The following is a 20,695-nucleotide window of genomic DNA, read 5'->3' as shown; positions in this document are numbered from 1 at the left end:
CGCCTTCTTTTGCACAAATATAACTTGGATTAAATCCCACTTGGAGTACTTCGGTCAGATGTGATCAGCACACCTTGGGAAGCATATATTGAACTTGGACAAAGTACGATCTTCTCTTCTGTGTATGTCAACAACACGCAACGAACTGTTCAATTCATTAATTCCGTTAGCTAGTGCATACACTTGTCAAACTGAACATTGCAAGGGCGCACCTGGATAATTTTTTAACGCTAGAAGTATCCAGAGCCTTGGGAAGGAATGTAGCATAACTTAACGACACTATTTCTTGGACTTCAAGACTGATGTTATTCAGAAGATTACAGAAAATATGACCTGCTTTGTGGAGAAGTTCGAAAGCTGTGGTGTCATCTGATCGAAATCATCAATCAAATGGAACATTTAAAGAGATGGCATATCCACACGTTGGGGGCTCTACAATCGAGGATATGATCTGTGATTCATGCGCAGACTGGGCGAGATGTTCGGAAGAGCTGCTTTGCGCAAGGAGTTCAAAATGTTTGGAACACTGGCACAAATGGCAGAGGTTGCTGCATCAATTACTCATTTCAAATCTGCACGAATGATTTTTTGTATAACGCTAAGTTTTAAGGGGTATAAGCTAAATACATTTGCCTATGAACAATGAATTTTGGGCAAAACGCTGCAGAAATGTTTTATGTATAAGAACATAGAGTCAGAGAGTCATAGAGATGTACAGCATGGAAACAGACCCTTTGGTCCAACCCGTCCATGTCGACGAGCTGTCCCTACTCAATCTTGTTCCGCCTGCCACCTGCCAGCAATCGGCCCATATCCATCCAAGCCCTCTTATTGATATAAACATCCAAAATATTGCAATTCTGCCAGCCTCCACCACTTCATCTGGTAGCTCATTCCATACAAGTACCACATCTTGTGTGAAAAAATTGCCCCTTAGGTCTCTTCTATATCTTTCCCCCCCTCATCGTAAAACTATGCACTCTTGTTCTAGACTACCCAACTCCCTCGGAAAATAATTTGCTTATTTATCCTAACCATGCCTCAAATAATTTTGTGAACCTCTATAAGGTCACCCATCAGCTTCGACACTCCAGTGAAAATAGCCCCAGCCTTTTCAGATTCTCCCATTAGCTCAAATCCTCCAACCCTGGCAAAATCCTTGTAAATCTTTTCTGAACCATTCCAAGTTTCACAACATCATTCCGATAGTAAGGAGACCAAAATTGCACGCAATGTTCCAACACTTGGCTAACCAATGTCCTTTCCAGTCCCAACATGACATTCTAACTCCTGTATTCAATGCTCTGACCAATAAACGAAAGCATAACAAACGCCTTCTTCACTATCCTATCTAGCTGCGACTCCACTTTCAAGGAGCCACAAACCTGCACTCGAAATTTCTTTGTTCAGCAACACTCCCTCGGACCTTACTATTAAGTGTATAAGTCCTGCGAAGATTTGCTACACCAAAATGCAGCACCTCGCATTTATCTGAATTAAATTCCATCTGCCACTTCTCTGCCCATTGGCCCATCTGGTCAAGAACCTGTTCTAATCTGAGGTAACTATCTTCGCTGTCCACTACTCCTCCGATTTTGGTATCATCTGCAAACTTACTAACTGTACCTCTTATGATCGCATCCAAATCCTTTATGTAAATGACAAAAACGTAGAGGGCCCAGCATCGATTCTTGTGGCACTCCGCTGGTCGCAGGCCTCCAATCCCGAAAAACTACCCTCCACCACCACCATCTATCTTCCTCCTTCAAGCCAGTTCTGTATCCAAATGGCTAGTTCTCGCTGTAGTCCGTGAGATCTAACCTTGTTAACCAATCTCGCACGGGGTACCTTGTTGAACGCCTCACTGAAATCCATATAGATCACGTCTACCACTCTGCCCTCATCATTCCTCTTTGTGACTGCCTCAAAAAAAAAATTAATCACGTTTGTGAGACAGGATTTCCTACACACAAAGTCATGTTGACTCTCCCTAAGCAGTCCTTACCTTGCCAAAAACATGTTCATCCTTCCCCTTAGAATTCCCTCCAACTACTTGCCCACCACCGACGTCAGGCTCACTTGTCTACATTTCCCTGGCTTATCCTTACCACCCTTCTTAAACAGTGGCACCACGTTAGCAAACCGCCAGGCTTCCGGCACCTCACTTGTGACAATCGATGATACAAACATCTCAGCAAAGGCCCAGCAATCACTGATCTAACTTGCCACCCAGTTCTCGGGTACACCTGATCAGGTCCTGGGGATTTATCCACCTCTATGCGTTTCAAGACATCCAGCACTTCTTCCTCTGTAAACTGGACATTTTGCACGGTGTCAAAATCTATGTCCCTACAGTCTATATCTTCCATATCCTTTTCATCAGTAAACACATAAGCAAAATACTCGTTTAGTATCTCCCCCATTTTCTGCGGTTCCACACAGAATCCGCCTTGCTGATCTTTGTAGTACCCTATTTTCTCCCTAGTTACCCTTTCGTCTTTAACATATTTGTAAAAACACTTTCGGATCTCCTTACTTCTATTTGCCAAAGCCAAATCATGTCTCCTTTTGGCCGTCCTGATGTCCATCCTCAATATGCTCCTCATTCCTTTATACTCTTCTAACGATTCACTCGTTCTAAACTCTCTTTACCTTACACATGCTTCTTTCTTTTTTCTGAACCCAACCCTCAATTTCTCTAGTCATACACCATTCTCTATCCCTACCAGCCTTTCCTTTCACATAAGAGAAACATACATTCTCTGGATTCTCGCTATCTAATTATTGAAGACTTCCCATTTTCCAGCCGTCCCTTTACCTGCGAAGATCTACCCCAAATCAGCTTGTCATCCCTGATGACAAGAACTTCATTTTAACTTGACGATCCGAAATCCCTCTGTTTAATTTCGAGACAGGAGGAGACCACTAGTGTACAGACAGGGGAACGACACTTTGGAAAAGTTCCAAGAGGTCAATCATGCACCATTGTCGACTGGCAGGAGTGTTAACGAGATGGGAGACTGCTGAAAGACGAGGGAAGACGGAGAGAGTGGACAATAAAGTGACTAATCGAGCACAAGGACATACAATTTGAGGTTATGAACGTTCATAGGATGTTTACATGCGCAAAGTATATTCTAAATTTGGAAGGTTTCGATAGGAGGGCGAGTTGATCGGAAAGGTTGTGGCTGCAGACAATATTATTAATCATTTTGTCTAATGATTGTCTAAAAACCAACATATTTTATCCATATCTACATTTAATTGTTGTGTCCATCAACATTTAATAACAAATTACTGTCCAAGCTTTCACAACAAGAGAGCCGGCTGCAATTTTATAATGGAAAACAATGTGGAAAAATAGGATGAGATGCAATTTGATTGGAGGAACAGGGACATAGACTATGTTCTAAATTAGAAACAACGTCAGAGTTTTTACGCGCTGATAGTCTTTGAGCCCTGGTTCTGGATTTTCTTCAGGTTGGTTTGCAATTTCACTTGGAGGGTAGGAAGAAAAATGAAATGTCAACATTCATTTTGAGTGTGCTAGAATTAAAGTCCGTGGATATACTGCTAATTTTGTTTAAGGCTCCAATCCGACCAGATTTGGAATATCATATGTCAATTAATCTAAATCATCGTTGGAAGTCAGGGTATACAATGGAAACCAGAGGCAGGTACTAATTTTGCCTTTTGATTCTATGAGTTATCAGACTGAAGGGATATATCACCAAATTTTTGAATTGTCCTCTGAACCTATTCTGTGTCACGACGTAGATTCCAGTGTTTGTGCAGCAACTCAGGAGCTGTAGAATAAATCCTAATTCTTGGACATACGCAGGCATATAAATAAAATAGCCCAGATTATCCATTCGTTCAAGCATTGCATACACGGTAAACACTGCCCACAGCAGGATGAAGTTGCCTGAAATCAGAAACAGAAGAACAATTGATTTTCTTCGGTTCTCCATCTCCGTGTCTCTGGGACCCTCCCCATTGTTGTGAGCCCGGAGTCTCCTGCGGGCTCTGCTGCTCACTACAATATGTCTGACGGTAAAAATGTTGAGCTGCAGAATCAGAACGAATGGGAGACAGGGTGAGAGAATGTAGTGAACAATTTCAATTATGGCCCATAACTCTAAGTTGTCATCACTCAATTCTATACCACAAAACATAGGATGATTAGATAAACCATAATTACTGTTATACATAAAATACCAGCTGATATTATTTAAACAGCTCAGTCCAGTCACTGTTCCGAGAACCACCGCCGCTGTTTTCTCATTACAATATTTAGTTTTGAAAGTGTGACAACGAATGGCTACCAAGCGGTCGAAGGTGAATGTGACTGTGAACCAGGCAGAGCAATCGGATGCTGCATAAAGCAGGACAGCATGAATGTTGCACACATCTATATCCTTCAGGAAAGTGAAGACTTCTGGATAAACAATTGGAATATGTCTCAATATCAGGTCAAGGATGACCACCAATAAATCTGCGACTGCCATGGCCATCAGATAGAGAGTGACACATCTGGAGAGTCCACACTTCCCACGGAACAGGATCACAATCGTTACTGTATTAACTGTGGAAAAGGAAACTACGATATAACACTTAACGATTGATGAGGAAAAAAAACTGCAATATTCAATTTTCACATCATACATAAGTGGTGCACAGTCATGACTGTGTTTTCCATTCAGAAGGCATAATCCTCAAAGAGTACCTTCCAAATTCGCATTCTCTACTCTGACGTAGCTAATTATTGTATACATAGTTGCAGGAGAAAGTGATGGAACGTGTGGTGATGGAGCTGCACAGCCAGTCTGGAAGCATCCGAGGAGCAGGAGAGTCGACATTTCGAGCATAAACTCTTCATCAGCAATGAGGGAGTAGCCCAATGGGCTGAGAGATCAATGGAAGGGGATGGACTGTGGGGAAAGTAGCGGGGAATGGGATAGGTAGATGGATATGAGGTATTATGGTGATATGTCAGAAAGGAGGTTGAACGGAATTGGTAGGAAGCAAGATGGACAGTTTGGACAGTCCAGGGTTTGGTGTCGAGTCAGAATATTGGGTCTGGAATAAATTGGAAAGATGGATGATGGCGATTAATGAAACGCGTGAAATATACATTTAGCCTGTATGGTTGCAGGGACCAAAGGTGGACGATGCGGCAGTATTCGCCCACGTGTTGGGTGGCTAGATGTTTAGTGTGGAGGAGGCCCAGGATGTGCATGGCCTCGGCGGAGTTGGAGTGGGATTTAAAGTGTTTGGCTACAGGGCAATAGGGTTTTTAGTGCATGTGTCTCAGAGATGATCTCTAAGACATTTTGCAAGTAAGCGTTCTGTCTGCTTCAGTTGGAGGAGAGCACATCGGCAGCAACGGACACAGTATATGATATGTGTGAAAGTCAAGTTAAATTTCTGTTGGTTGTGGAAGGATCCTTCGGGACCTTGGACTGTGGTGAGTATGGAGGTGTGGGAGGAGGTTTTGTGCTTTGTCCGGTGGCAAGGCATGATGCTGGGAAAGGATGGTCGGTTGGTGGGGGTCTTGGATCGAACGAAGGAATCCTGGAGTTAATGGCCCCTGTGGCGCGCAAGTCCGGGTGGGGCGAGAAATATATTTCTGGTGATGGGGTCTGTTTGAAGGTACTCGAAATGATCGAGGATGACGCGTTGTATTTGCTGGTTGTTGGGACAGAAGGTGAGGACCGGGGGGCTCTGTGCTTGCTGTGATTGAGTGGGCGAGCTGATCCATTTGGATTTGTGGTCAGGCAATAAATTGGTATTAAAATTCATGAACTTTTAAAACTCCTGGTGGGAGCACGATGTGGCGTTGATACAGAGGAAATGGCTGGAAATGGTGCCGGTGCAGCTGTGGAAAACACACTGTTCCCTGTACTTGAGGAAGAGGCACGCACAGCCGAGAACGATGCTGTTGCCTTTGGCTACCAATCAAGCCAGCAGACAAAGCGGGCACAATGATAAAATGGCGCACTAATCTCCACATAGCTGAAAACAGGCACCAACTCACGGACACCTTTTCCAACGGCCCACTCAATCATGAGCTCACCTGCCACTAAGAACCTCTCATGTCTTAGCCTCAAAACTCATAGTCCGGGGACAACGCACTGCCCGGTTCTATCTCCAACCCAAAATTCACAAACCTGAATGCTCTGGTTGACCTCATGTCTCATCTAGCTCCTTTCCCAAAGACAATACCCCAGCATACCTTGGCATCATTCTGTCCAGCTTGATCTAGGATCTCCCCATGTATGTTTGGGATGCCACCGCCTCCATGACTTCCGTTTCTCTGGCTCGCAAACTTCATCTTCAGACATTCTTCTCTCAAGACGAAGGCCTCCAGGCCCACCATTTCGTCGTGAAACGATCACCTAAATCACATACTTCCACTGAAACGTTCGACTGATTGGTTGAACTGGACCTCATCCTCAAAAAAAATCTCCTTTCAATTCTTCCACTTTCTCGAGGGAAAAGGAGTAACCATGGGTATCCGCAGAAGCCCCAGATGTACATGCAACGTTCTCTGGTACGTGGAACAGTTCATCTGCCATAGCGAAACTGACACCAATCTCCTCTATTTCCTCCGCTTCATCAATGACTCGATGGGCGCCAGCTCATGCTCCTGCGAGCAGCACGAACAGCTCATCAATTTCACCAGTACCTTGTACCCTGACTTCAAATTCATCTGGACCGTCTCGGGCACCTCTCTCCCCTTCCTGGACCTCTCCATCTTCATTTCCGTTGACAAACACAAAACAGACATCGACGTCAAGCTCACTGCCTCTCACAGCTACCTGGAGGACACCTCGTCACATCTTGGCATTTGTCAAAACGCTATCCATTCCTTCCAATTCATCGACCGCATCTTGTCCCAGGAGGACTAATTCCACCAAAGAAAATCCCGGATGGCCTTCTTCTTCAATGACTGCAAATTCCCTCCCGCTGTGGATGATGCTCTCAAGTACATCGCCTCCATTTCGCTCACGTCTGCCCTTGAACCCTACCTCTTCAATCGGATCAAGGTCAGAACTCCCCGCTCCTCAACTTGCATCGTACCAATCTCCACATTCAACTAAACATCTTCAGCCATGTCCGCCAGCTGGGATGCATTTCACTTTCCACCACTACCTGCATTCCACAGAGATGATAACCACAGAGACTCCATTGTGAGGGCCACAGCATCCACCACCGCATCGTCCACATCTGGCACCTTTCCTTGACACCACAGAAAGAGGAAAACGTGCGCCTACACCTTCAAACTCACTGCCGTCCATGGTCCTAACTGATCCTTTCGCAATTGCACAGAGATTTAGCTTTGTTTCCACACACATCATCTGTTCTGTCCGTTGGTTTTGGTATGGCATACTCGACATTGGGGCGACAGGACGAATACTTGCGGAACGTTTCTGAGAACATCTCTCGGAAATAGGGACTAAATAATCCCATCTCCCTGTAGCAGAACACTTTAACTCCACCTCCCAACCGTCAAAAACATGCAAGTCCTGGACCTCCTCCACCGGCAGACTCTAGGCATCCGATGCCTGGAGGAAGAATGCCTCAACTTCCGCCCATGGCACCCTCCAACCACACAGGATCGATGCGATTTCACAAGTTTCTTCACTTTCCACCCATCCTACTCGCCACCCTATTCCAGAGACAACCTTCCAGAGCCTTATTGAACTGACTTAACTCTCCATTTTTCTTCCCACCAATTTGCTCCAACCTCCTTTCCGAACAATCTCCATCATCGTCCACCTCCATCTAAAAATGGCATTCTCAGTTACCTTCCCCAGCATCACCCATTTATCTCTCAGGCCCCTTGGGCCACCCCCTCATTGGGGATGAACGGCTGATGCTCAAAACTTCAACTCTCCTCCACTTCGCATGCTGCCAGAAAACCTTTGTTTTCCAGCACCACATATTACGACACAGGATACATTCTGACAATGTCTCTGCGTGAGATTATCTGAATATATGAGTGTTTGCCATTTATTGTGCGTGTGTGTTTGTGTGCGAGCTCACGTCTGTGTGTGTGTGTGTGTGTGTGTGTGTGTGTGTGTGTGTGTGTGTGTGTGTTTGTATGTGTGCGTGTGTGTGATAAAGAGTTCGAAAAAGAGAGAGAATTTCTCTGTGCATTTGGGAAAGTATCTGAAAGGTTTTGTTTGAGTGATAGTGGGTGTATGCAGCTTTGCAAGAGCGAGAATCTGTGAGAGAGTGTGTGCGTGTGTCTATTTGCTTGATACGCTGTCCTCTTATATTAAATACATTGAATCTACTGATGCAGAATTCTGATTCACATATTAATGGTCTATCAAACAAATATAGCCAACTACTGCAGAGGATTTCAGGTGATCCTTCCCCATTTTCTCGAAGATACTTAGATCCATAGCCACGAGGATCAGAAGCAGAGAATTATTCGAATTCGTGCCGGTAATGACTACGTAGACAGTGTCATGTCGACTGGTCGAACATAGCTTTACAATTCACCTCATATACCAAGGGGAGTAAGGACGAATCAACCATCCATCTACGAACAAATGTGGATCAGGAAACAGTTCAGGGCAATAAGTGAAGGGTACAACACGGTTTAGAAATTTGATAAGGACACTGAGCACTTACGGGGGACACTGACAGCCGCAAGTATTGGGTAGTATATCCTCTCAAAATCCTGAATTATAATTTTGATGTAGAGGGCCCCGTTAATCCATGAAAATGCTTCGGAGGATACTTCAAGAATGGATGAATAGAAATCATTGAAATCCATGACGCATTTTCTGCCAATGGGTCGAGGGTTATTCTGTGCAGTTAAGCCAGGAATCCTTTTATGCAGCAAAGAGAGACGTCCCTGAGAGACTTTACTCATTAATTATGGAGTTGACATTAATTCATCATCAACACCCGGGTTCCGTTAATAGGATTGTTTATTCCATGCTCAGTCACTGAGCAGATGACTTCATTTATCCCTAAGAATCCAGCTATCTTTTTTTGTTAAACTGAAATGAGCTTGTCAATCTAAACTCAGAAAATTACAGAGTGTATGAATCACATTTGAGCTCGCAGAACCGAGAGCAATACTCTTGGTCTGTTGGAATACATTGTCATTTAAAATAAATATTTATTTTGTTTTATGCTGTACATTGAAATGGGGGGAAATGATTATTTTTAAACACGAAGGATGTTTCAAAGAATTCCTGCACGTTTGGTAAGTAAGTCACCTCACGCTCATTGCTGACTTCATGCGTGAGAATTGCACCCAACTCCAGTGCCTCGAGAACCAAGTTAGGGAACAGCAGGTGGAGCTGGATGAACGTCGGGTCATTCAGAAGGCGGACGCAGTTATTGTGAGGAGATACAGGGAGTTATTTACTCCATAGCAACGCGACGATGGTAGATAGGTTAACGTCAGGATTAAGGAAGGGAACGATTAGGCAGTGCAGGGATCTTCTGTGGTGATTCTCTGCAACAACTATACCATTTTAGATATTTTTGGGGGAAAGACTAACCAGGCGCAGATAATGTGGAAGAGGTCGCTGGTGCAGTGTCTATCCCTGCTGCTCAGTGGGGAAGGGGAAGAGGAGCAGAGCTTTCGTCATTGGTGAGTCCATAGTAAGGAAAAGAGATAGGAGGTTGTGTGGGAAAGAGAGTAACACACGATTGGTTTGTTGCCTCCCAGGTGTCAACGTTCGTGATGTTGCAAGGCTTAGAAAGTGTGAACACTGGAAATTCATTTCTATTAGATCTCCCCTCAACCTTCTAAACTCCGATGCATACGATCCCAGCATCCTCAGCCGTCCATCATGCTACGCCTAACATTCCTGGATCATCCGTGTGAAACCCCACTGGAAATTCTCCAGTGCAAGTACGCACTTACTGAAGTGTAGGGCCCAAAACTCGACATAGTATTCTAAATGCGTCCTAACCAGAGCTTTATAAAGTCTCAGTAGCACATCTCTCCTTTTACATTCCAACTCTCTTGAGAAAAATAACAAATGTATAGAGATCCGAGAAAGTCGACACACACGTTGATGCAGTTTTTTTTTAGAATGCATATAGATTATTAGTTTTTATTTGTAGAGGGATTGAGTTTCAGAACTAGGTCATGCTGCAGCGGTACAAAACCCTTTTGCAGCCGCACTTGGATTATTAGGTATAGTTCTGGTCAATGCATTATTGGAAAGATGTAGAAGCTTGGGAACGGTTTCAGAGGAGATTTCCGAGGATGCTGCCTGGTATGGAGAGAAGGTCTTACGAAGAACGTCTGAGGGACTGAAGGCTGTTTTCGTCGGTGAGAAGAACTGAGGAGGACTTGGTAGAGACTTACAAGATGATCAGAGGGTTGGATCGGGTGGACAGCGAGTGTTTTTATTTCCTCAGACAGTGTTGGCTAGCATGAGGGGGCATTGCTTTAAATTGAAGGTTGACAGATATAGGACAGATGGTCCGAGTTAGTTTCTTTACTCCGATAGTAGTCGGGGCGTGGGATGCGCTACCTGAAAGAGTAGTGGACTCTCCAAATTTAAGGGCATTTAAATTGTCATTGCATTTTCACATCGACGAAAATGGAATGCTGGAGTTTAGATGGGCTTCAGATGGGTTTCAGAGAGTCGGAATAACATTGACGGCCAGAAAGCCTGTACTGTTTCATGTTCAAAGTTCTACGGCATTAAAATAAAAAAAAGATTAGATTAGATTAGATTAGATTAGATTAGATTACTTACAGTGTGGAAACAGGCCCTTCGGCCCAACAAGTCCACACCAACCCGCCGAAGCGTATACCACCCAGACCCATACTCCTACATTTACCCCTTCACCTAACACTACGAGCAATTTAGCATGGCCAATTCACCTAACCTGCACATTTTTGGACTGTGGGAGGAAACCGGAGCACCCGGAAGAAACCCACGCAGACACGGGGAGAATGTGCGAACTCCACACAGAGAGTCGCCTGAGGATCCATGACAATAAAGCCCACTTGATTCGCAAAACATCTACATACATCCACTCTCTCGGCCACCAAGGCTTAGTAGCAGTGTGTACCATCCATAAGACGCACTGTAAAAAATTACCAAAAGTCCTTAGTGAGCGCCTTCAAAATCCACGTTCATTTCCATCGTGAGGCACAAGGGCAGCAGACGGATTTGAGCACTAACCCCTGCACTTTCCCCTCCAAGCCACTCACCATATTGACTTGAAATATACCACCATTTATTCAGTGCCGCTCGATCAAAATTGTGGAAGTCCTTCCCTGATAGAATGACTGGTCTACCCTAAGCACATGGACTGCATTATTTCAAGAAAGCTGCTCACTGCCACTTTCTCACTGGGGCAACTATGGAGAGCAATACCTGCTGTCTGACAACGCCTTCCAAATCCCATGAATGAATCGGATGAAGTGCGAGTGAACTATATCGATTTTTCCTTCACTGTCACTCACACAAAATCCCGTACCTGCCTCCCTGCCATTTTATTGCTGGTCTGTCTGCGGTACACGAACTGAGGCAGTTTGAGGATTTCAGCCCGACTCTCCTCAAGGCGTACAACTGGGGATTGGCAAAAAACGGCAGAACGATCAATATCGCAGACCAATATCCTGCAAATGAAAAGTAATGAAGGGTGAGTGAATACAATGGTGCTGTGGTTTCAGACGGACCTGTACGTTGGATGTCCTTCTGCCCTCCCGACTCTGTCTTGCTCTAATCTCGAAAACTAACTGTGAAACTGCAAATTTTATACAAGCATTTAGACATGACTGTAAGAAGCAAGGATCCTGACGATGGCAGAGGAACGTACAATCAGCAAACAGATCACACTAAGGTTCTCTCTCTCTCTATCTATGATGTTTATTTTCTGTTCACATTTAATTCTTATCTCTCTCTCTCTCCCCCTCATCAATCTCTAAGTCACAATTCCTATCTCGACTGCAGCTATTTTTATTCCCTCGCCGTCGTCATTCAATACCTGTTTTAGTCTTTCTCTGACGTTTTATTCAAACACTCTCAATTCATTACTCAATATCAATTTTTTTTCAATTATGTTTCCATGTAGGTCTCCCTTTCACTCATTCTTCTCTCCACCTGTTTTTTAATCTCTCAGGCCTCTTCACCTTCTTTCTCTGTACCTCTTTACTCTCTTTCTCAAGCACAATTCTCTATCTGTTGTGCATTAGACTGCAACGCCTATCTCTTTTTTTCTCTCAGCTGTTCATTATTCTCCCTTCTCTATTTCGCTTTCTTACCCCGTTTACCTTCATTCCGCCTTCCTCATTACTTTCTCTCTAACACCTTAACCGTCTGTCTCTTTGTCCTTTATTCCAGTCTCCATCTCCATTTTTTTCTGAAATACTTTTACTTATTGCATTTCTTGTCGCTTCCCATCACTCCTCTTCCTTTCTCAATCTCCATTACCCTTCTCTCTTACTCCCTCATTTCTCACACTATGTTTATTTCTCACTCTGTCTTTTACCTCTTCTTCTGGATGTCTTAACTTTTCTCTTCAGTTCTACTTTGCGATGCAGTGTGTATCTCCAAGTCCAGCAGAATCGAAATCAGCAGCAGGCCTGGCTGGAAATGATGAATGCGGTCTTCACTTTGACAATAATCCTTCACATCAGTTCCTGATAAATGCATCCACCTGTGGCTATTTACTTACCTTTCAGCCTCTTACTATCAGTGTTCGCCTCCTCAAAATGACACGTTCCGAGGAACAAGAGCACAGCTTTCATTCGCACATACAAACTTCTGGAATATCTCAGTGAGATCGATGCAAAACAGGAGATACATTCAGCGGTTCGGAGACTCTGTAGTGAATAATCTCTGAAATTCTAGGCAAGGAGCAGCACCATCCTCACTTCTCTGTGAGCTCTTGACTTGTTGAAGTGACAGTTCACAAACAGAGAACAGGCGAATTCGCATCACTGTGCAATGGTTAGGCTCAGTACGTTGAATTCAAGTGCCCTGAAAAGAAGTGTTAAAAGCCTACCTACAACACTCCCCTCCCCCCAATCTAGCCACTCTAAGTTCAAGTGCCATCTTGGAATTTAGACTTGTTCTTTTCCACTTGTTACGAGCAGGTTATGATTTCACCAGAGAGTAGGCTCAGTAGAGAAAATTCTCCAGCGTGATACGGTTCTGCAATGCAGAGTGCTGGAGAAGTAGAGAAGGTCGAGTGAGGGCAAGAGCGAGATACATGAGCGGCATGGACAAGACGAAAAAACAGCTGGTCTCCTTATCCGAAAGTTTAAAAGCAAGAGACCACTATTTTAAAGTGAAATGCAGGGGTTCAGAGGGGAGTTCAAAAAAACGCTTTCACCCACCGGCTGGTGGTGAGTCTGCAATGCCCTGCCTGGGTTGATAATTGAGAAGGGATGATTCACTACCAGAGAGTGTACTGGATGAGCCACTTGAAACGTCTGAAAATTAATGGCTCTCGGTCAAGTGGGAAAGGGAGTGTGCTGGAGGTCGTATTTTGTTTTGGAAGAACAATGTGCAAAGGGTCTTTGCTGTAATATTATATATTGATCTTTAACCCTCTCAAATGCTATCGTTGCTTTCAGCAACGATTACCATTGGAGCTCTTCCAGTTTCTTTATGGCACAGGGGAAATCCCGGGCAACGGCAGCAGTACTCGACTCCTGCCACGGTTTTGCGTGTGTCCAGTATTCATTGAGACGTGCTCCCTTCAGGAGTCTGTGGCACAGTGTTAACGTTGCATCTCCCAGCGGTCCAGGCAGACACTTTGGGTACAAAAATCGTATAAAATCTCAGGCAGGCACGAAGTTAGAGCAGAAGGAGTAGGTACAGAATCAGGTCATTTGCCCACTGGGTATTCCCCACCATTCGATTGATTAGCATCATATTGAATTTTAAGCAATACGGAAATAATAGCTGCACAAACCTGTTCAACGTGGGTCTTTTTAAAATAAAGTCCATCTGGCTCACGTCAGGGAATGAAGTCTGCAGTCATCACGCATATTGGGCCACACATGACTGCAGTACCACAGTAGGGATCGACTTTGAACTGCCCAATCTGAGCAATAGTCTTTTTTTCTTGTTAAGTCGATTAATCTGAAGTACCTTACCAATTTAAATATCCAAATATTTTGACTCTATTGCCCAGGTTATACTACCTTCCATCCTCTTCCGACGGGAAGAAGATTTAAATGTTTTAATTCACGTGGCATCAGATTCAAGAGCAACGTTTTACACTTTCCTAACAGACATCTGAGCAGACCTCTAAAATTCTCATCTTAATTTTCCTCTGCTGCTTCTCTGAAGCTGTAACATTGAAATCTGCACTCTGTTATGTTACTGTACCGTACTTTGACGGTATGACCTTCCTGTATGGCACGGAAAACAACACTTTTCACTGTATCACAATACATGTGACAATACCACTGTGCTGAGTGTATTGGATGACATTGTCAATGTTTAAATGATTTGTTGTTACTTCCTTTAAAGTAGAATCTAACATGTTAACAATGACAGAAGTTAAGCTAACTATAGTTGTGTTATATTTATCTCCATATCTTCTTATATAATGATGCCTGTAGTTTTTCCAATTTTCTGGAAGTAAGGGATGATAAGGAACATAAGACCATAAGACAAATAAGCAGAAATTCAGACAAACGCGTCTGCTCTACCATTCAATCATGGTTAGTAAGTTTCTCAAAGAAATCTCTCGCCTTCTACCAGTAAGCCTTGATCCCATTAACAATGAAGAACTTAACAATCTCTTTCTTAAATATATTCAATGACTCGGTCTTCGCAGGCTTCTGTTGCAATGAATTCCACAGATTCACAACGCTGTGGCTAATGAAATGATTTATTATCTCCACGGTACACGGTCTTCACTTTTCTCTAAGCTTGTGCACTCGGGCTCTGGTCTCTCCTGCAAATGAAAACATCTCCCGGCATCCACTCTATCTCGTCCGTTCAGTATTCTCTACATTTCAATGCGATCATTCCACCATCCTTCTGCACTATACAGACCTACAGTCCGAACACATTCCACATATGTTAATCCTGTCATTCCTGAGATCACTGTCCTGGACCTCCTCAATACATTCTTCCTGACATACAGGGCCATAAGGGCGACACGGTGGCACAGTGACGAGCACTGTTGCCTCAGAGCGCTTGAGACGTGGGTTCAATTCCCGACTCAGGCGACTGACTGTGTGGAGTTTGTCCGTTCTCCCTGTGTATGCGTGGGTTTCCTTCGGGCGCTCCTGTTTCCTGCCACAGTCCAAAGATGTGCAGGTCAAGTGTATTGGCCATGCTCAATTGCCCGTAGTGTTAGGGGAATGGGTGGGTTGTGCATCGGTGTGCGCTTGTTGGGCCGAAGGGCCTGTTTCCACACTGTAAGTAATCTTTTTTTAAAAAATTGCTCGCAATAGTCAAAATGTGGTCCAATCTGACTAGAGCCTTATAAAGCCTCAGAAGTGCATCCCTACTATTTTCTTCTCACTCCCACCTCTCTTGCTGACAATCTTAAACGTGTCAATCCCTTTCTTAACGAGAGGAAACAGAATATTGTTCCTTTCTCCATTAACAGACATTAAATGATGTACCCCAGTCAAAGCCGTCCACATGCAATGACACTGTTTCTTTAGTTTTTGAAACTTTCACCTTATGTTGTCAGTATGTCATTTCACCTTGTCGAATATTTACCAGGTTCATGGAACAGGTTGATTGTCAGTTCCCATTCCCTCTGCTTGGAACGAATTTATTGAGCTTTTCACGATTGAATCACAGCATTATTCGTTTCACAGAGTAACATAGCAACTATGAGCAGGAATAAACCATTCAACCATTCGAGACTGCTACACCATTCAATGTGACCTGACTGATCGTTCAACACAGTCCCTGTTACTGCTTTATTCCTGTAGACTTTGACCAACTGAGCTGCAAGAACCATATCTAACTACTTGCAAACTAAACATTCAATGTTTTCTCCTTGACTGCTTTCAGTGGCAGATAATCCAACAGTCTCCCCACTCACTTTGTCAGGAAAGGTCTCGTGCCTCAGTCCTAAATGGCCTATCTTGTTTGCCTAAGACTGAGAACCCACTTGGTTCTGAAGTCCTGTGATTATCGGGAACATGATTTTCTGCTTTCAACCAACATCATCTTATTAGAATTTATTGAATTCAGGACAATGAGCCCCTCGAGCCATCCAATGAGGTCGTGACATGATTTTCTGAGAATACCCACTGTCTGCCCCATATGTCCGAGACACAGTGAATATAATTCGAAACGATCACATCTTTCTTCATAGAACAGTCCCACCAACTCAGGAATCAGTATTGTACACCTTTAACGAACTGACTCCGTAAATACTCTTCCTCAGAGGAGGAGGTAAAACTGGAGAAATAAAGAAGGTAACATTTTGTTATATGATATTACCTTGTCTTACATGATGTCATGTCATATTACATGATACGATATTAGAGGCTTCGGGGGAACTTTACAGAAGCTTTTAAAATCATGAGGGGCATGGGTATGATGAATAGCCCATGTCTTTCCCCCAGGTTATTGGAGTCCAAAACTATATGGCATATTTTTCAGTGTGAGTGGGATAGACTTAAAATGGGCAACTCTTTTTTCATTCACAGTGTGGCACGACCATGAAATGAATTGCCGAAGCAAGTGATGGCGACAACTACAATTACAACATTTAAAAGACATCTGAGTGAGACTTTAAGTAAGACAGGTTTGGAGGGATATGGACCAAATATTGGTACATGTGATTCGATAAATTTAAGATATCTGGTTGTCACAGGTGACTAAAGGTTCTGTTTCTATGTTCTACATTTCTATGAACTATGACTCCAGACCCACGTCATTATGGGTACGACTGATCTACTCTGTCTCAACATCTCCTTCCAGAACAACGGCACAATGATGTCCCTAGACCAGTTTGCATTCTGCATTTGGCTCCAAACCAAAAGCACTATGGTTATAAGTCATCTCCACAATCTATATGTGACTCCAGATGCTTAACACTCTTTTTATCACTAATCTGCTCTGTCACAAATCTGACTCCAGAACAACAGCACTGTAAATATACTGATCTTCCTTGTCTCTTCATGTGACTCCCGACCCACTGCACGGTGACTACCACTGAACCGCTCTGTGCATGACTCCAGACCCACGGCATCATCGTTACCACTATCTGCTTTGTCTCTGTGTCTCTGAACCCACAGCACTGTGGTTACCACTGTTCGACTCTGGCCCTACATGTAACACCAGAAGCACATTATTGTTGTTATTTCTGAACTGCTCTGTCTCTAAATGCGAATCAAGCCACACCGCACTGTGGTTTCCACTGACCTGCTCCTTCTCTACTTATAAATCCCAACACATAGCACTTTGTTTACCACTCATCTGCACAGTACCTGAATTTGAACCAGCCCCACAGCAATGTGGTCAGTACCCACCTGCCATGTCCGTACAGGTGACTTCAGACTCACAGCACCGTGGTTATGACAGACCTGCTCTGTGACTACAGGGTCATAGCACTGAGTGCACTATTAACCAACTCTGTCTCAATAAGTAAGATGGGGGAAAAAACTATGCTTCGCAATGATCTACTCTGTTTCTGCACGTGACTCCAGACGCTGAACACGGTGATTACCACCAACTTAAGTTGTCTCCATACGTGACTCCAGACCCACAGCACTGTGGCTACCATTGACCTGCTCTCTCTCTACATTTGATCAGACCCACAGCACCCTGGTTACCTCTGACCTGCTGCGAATCCACACGTGACTCTAGTCCACAGAACTGCAGTTACGACTTGTCTGATCTGTGTCTTTATATAACTCCAGACCCATAGCTCTGTGGGTACCACAAAAGATTTATAAGGATATCGTCACTTTGGCGGCTTTGTCGTTGAGGCTTCGTCTCAAGAGGCTGATGATAACATAGAACAGCACAGCACAGAACAGGCCCTTCAGCCCACGATGTTGTGCCGACCATTGATCATCCTGTATACACCCTCAAATTTCTGTGACCATATGCCTGTCCAGCAGTCTGTTAACTGTCCCCAATGCCCTTATTTCCACAACTGCTGCTGGCAACGCATTCCATGCTCTCACAACTCTCTGTGTAAAGAAACCGCCTCTGACATCCCCTCTATTCGTTCCTCCAGTCAGCTTAAAACTATGACCCCTCGTGTTAGCCATCTCTGCCCTGGGAAATAGTCTCTGGCTATTAACTCTATCTATGCCTCTCATTATCTTGCATACCTCAATTAGGCCCCTGTTCGCCTACTTTTCTCCAATGATAAATGTCCGAGCTAAGTCAAACTCTCTTCATAAGTTAAGCCCTCCAGTCCAGGCAGCATCCTGGTATACCTCCTCTGAACCCTTTCCACAGCATCCACATCTTTCCTATAATAGGGTGACCAGAACTGGACGCAGTATTCCAAGTGCGGTCTAACCAAAGTTTTATAGAGCTACAACAACATCTCAAGACTCTTAAACTCAATCCCCCTGTTCATGAAAGCCAAAACACCATATGCTTTCTTAACAACCCTGTCCACTTGAGTGGTCATTTTATGGGATCTTTGTACCTGCACACCAAGATTGCTCTGTTCCTCCACACTGCCAAGTATCCTATCCTTAATCCTGTACTCAGCTTTCAAATTCGACCTTCCAAAATGCATCATATCGCATTTATCCAGGTTGAACTCCATCCGCCACCTCTCAGCCCATCTCTGCATCCTGTAAATGTCCCACAGCAGCCTGCAGCAGCCCTCTATACAGTCAATGACACCTCCAACCTTTGTGTCATTTGCAAACTTGCTGACCCATCCTTAAATCCCCTCATCTAAGTCATTAATAAAAATTACAAACAGTAGAGGCCCAAGGACAGAGCACTGTGGAACACCACTCACCACTGACTTCCAGGTAGAATTTCTTTTTCTACTATCACTCGCTATCTTCTGTTGGCCAGCCAATTCTGTATCTCGACAGCTTAGTTCCCCTGTATCCCATTCCTCCTGACCCTCTGAATGAGCCTACCATTAGGAACTTTATTAAATGCCTTGCTGAAGTCCATTTACACCAAATCCACAGCTCGACACTCATCAGCCTTTCTAGAAAAAGAACTCGATAATGTTTGTGAGGCATGTCCTGCCCCTCACAAAGCCATGTTGACTGCACTTACTCAAGCCATGCTCCTTCAGATGGTCATAAATCCTATCCCTCAGAATCCTTTCTAACACCTTTCAGACGATAGACGTGAGACTTACTTGTCTGTAATTGCCGGGGATTTCCCTGTTTCCTTTCTTGAAGAGAGGAATTAAATTTACCTCTCTCTAGTCCTAAGGTACGACTCCAGTGGAGAGCGAGGATGAAAAGATCTTCGGAAGTGGCGAAGCAATCACATTTTCTCGTTTCCCAAAGCTGCCGAGGACAAATCTTGTCCGGGCCTGGCGACTTGTCAATCTTATTGTTTGACAAAATTTTCAGCACATCAGCTTCCTCTATCTCTATCCATTCCATCATACACACCTGCTCTTCAAAGGTTTCATTCATGACAAATTTCGCTTCTTTCGTAAAGACAGAAGCAAAAAACTCATTAGGTCTTCCCCTACCTCTTCAGACTTCACACACAAGTTCCCTATGCTATCCCTGATCGTCCCTACTCTTTCTTTGACCATTCTCTTATTCCTCACATAAGTGTAAAATGCCTTAATATTCTCGCTACTCCGTTCTGCCAAGCCTTTCTCGTGCCCCCTCCTGGCTCTCTTCGGACCATTTTTGAGCTCCTTCCTCGCCTATCTGTAATCATCTAGAGCTGAGCTTGACCCCAGCTTCCTCCACCTTATGTAAGTTACCTCCTTTCTTTTGACGAGACGCTCCATGGCTCTCGTCATCCAAGGTTCCTTTATCTTACCCTTCTTGTCTGTCTCAGATTGACGTATTTATTCATCACTTGCAACAACTGTTCCTTAAACAGTCTCCACATATCTGTAGTGCCTTTACCATGGAATAATTGCTCCAAGTCCATGCTTCCTAACTCATGTCTAATCGCATTACAGTTTCATCTTCGCCAATTAAATATCATTCCAATTTTGCCTCATCCTCTATTTCTCCATGGCTATGTAGAATGTGAGGCAGTTGTGGTCACTATCACCAAACTTCTCTCCCACCAAGATCGGATAACTGCCCCAGTTCGTTTCCGAAGACCAAGTCTAGAATGGCCTCTCCCCTCGTCGGCCTGTCACCATACTGTGTTAGGAAACCCTCCTGAACACACATTACAAAAACATCTCCATTCAAATCTTCTACTCGAAGGAGATTCCAATCAATTTTCGGAAAGTTAAAGTCTCCCATGACAACAACCCTACTACGTCTACACTTATCCAAAATCAGCCGACCGATGCATTCTTCAATCTCCCTGCTGCTATTGGGGGGTCTGTAGTAAAGCCCTAACGATGTGACTGCTCCCTTGCTGTTCCTAATTTCCACCCATACTGACTCAGTCGGCAGATCTTCCTCGACAATGGAACCTTCGATAGCTCTGACCACCCTGGCCGACGAACCAAGCCTGACCACCCTGGCCGACACATTGTCTCAGCATGCTCCTGCCCCACTGAACTCATCTCTACCTACCTCGACACTGTCCTATGCCCCTAGTTCAGGAACTCTCCAGATACGTTTGAG

The 20,695-nt window shown here is 44.1% G+C and overlaps 1 protein-coding gene across 1 annotated transcript; it reads right to left on the bottom strand.

The window, feature by feature from the left end:
* Window positions 1–3,680: 3,680 nt before the first annotated feature.
* LOC148138157 (putative G protein-coupled receptor 139) lies at window positions 3,681–8,791 on the bottom strand. Its single transcript, XM_087981834.1, has 2 exons — window positions 8,647–8,791; window positions 3,681–4,585 (listed from the first exon to the last, which is right to left on the bottom strand). Exons 1-2 carry the CDS (start codon window positions 8,789–8,791, stop codon window positions 3,681–3,683), a joined length of 1,050 nt encoding a protein of 349 aa, XP_087837960.1.
* Window positions 8,792–20,695: the final 11,904 nt, after the last annotated feature.

The sequence above is a fragment of the Chiloscyllium plagiosum genome, unplaced genomic scaffold (assembly GCF_037043375.1).
Source record: "Chiloscyllium plagiosum isolate Xiang-an unplaced genomic scaffold, Cpla_swu_hap1 HiC_scaffold_41, whole genome shotgun sequence".
In the NCBI taxonomy this organism is placed as follows: Eukaryota; Metazoa; Chordata; class Chondrichthyes; order Orectolobiformes; family Hemiscylliidae; genus Chiloscyllium; species Chiloscyllium plagiosum.
This window is presented reverse-complemented; position numbering and strand designations above follow the sequence as displayed.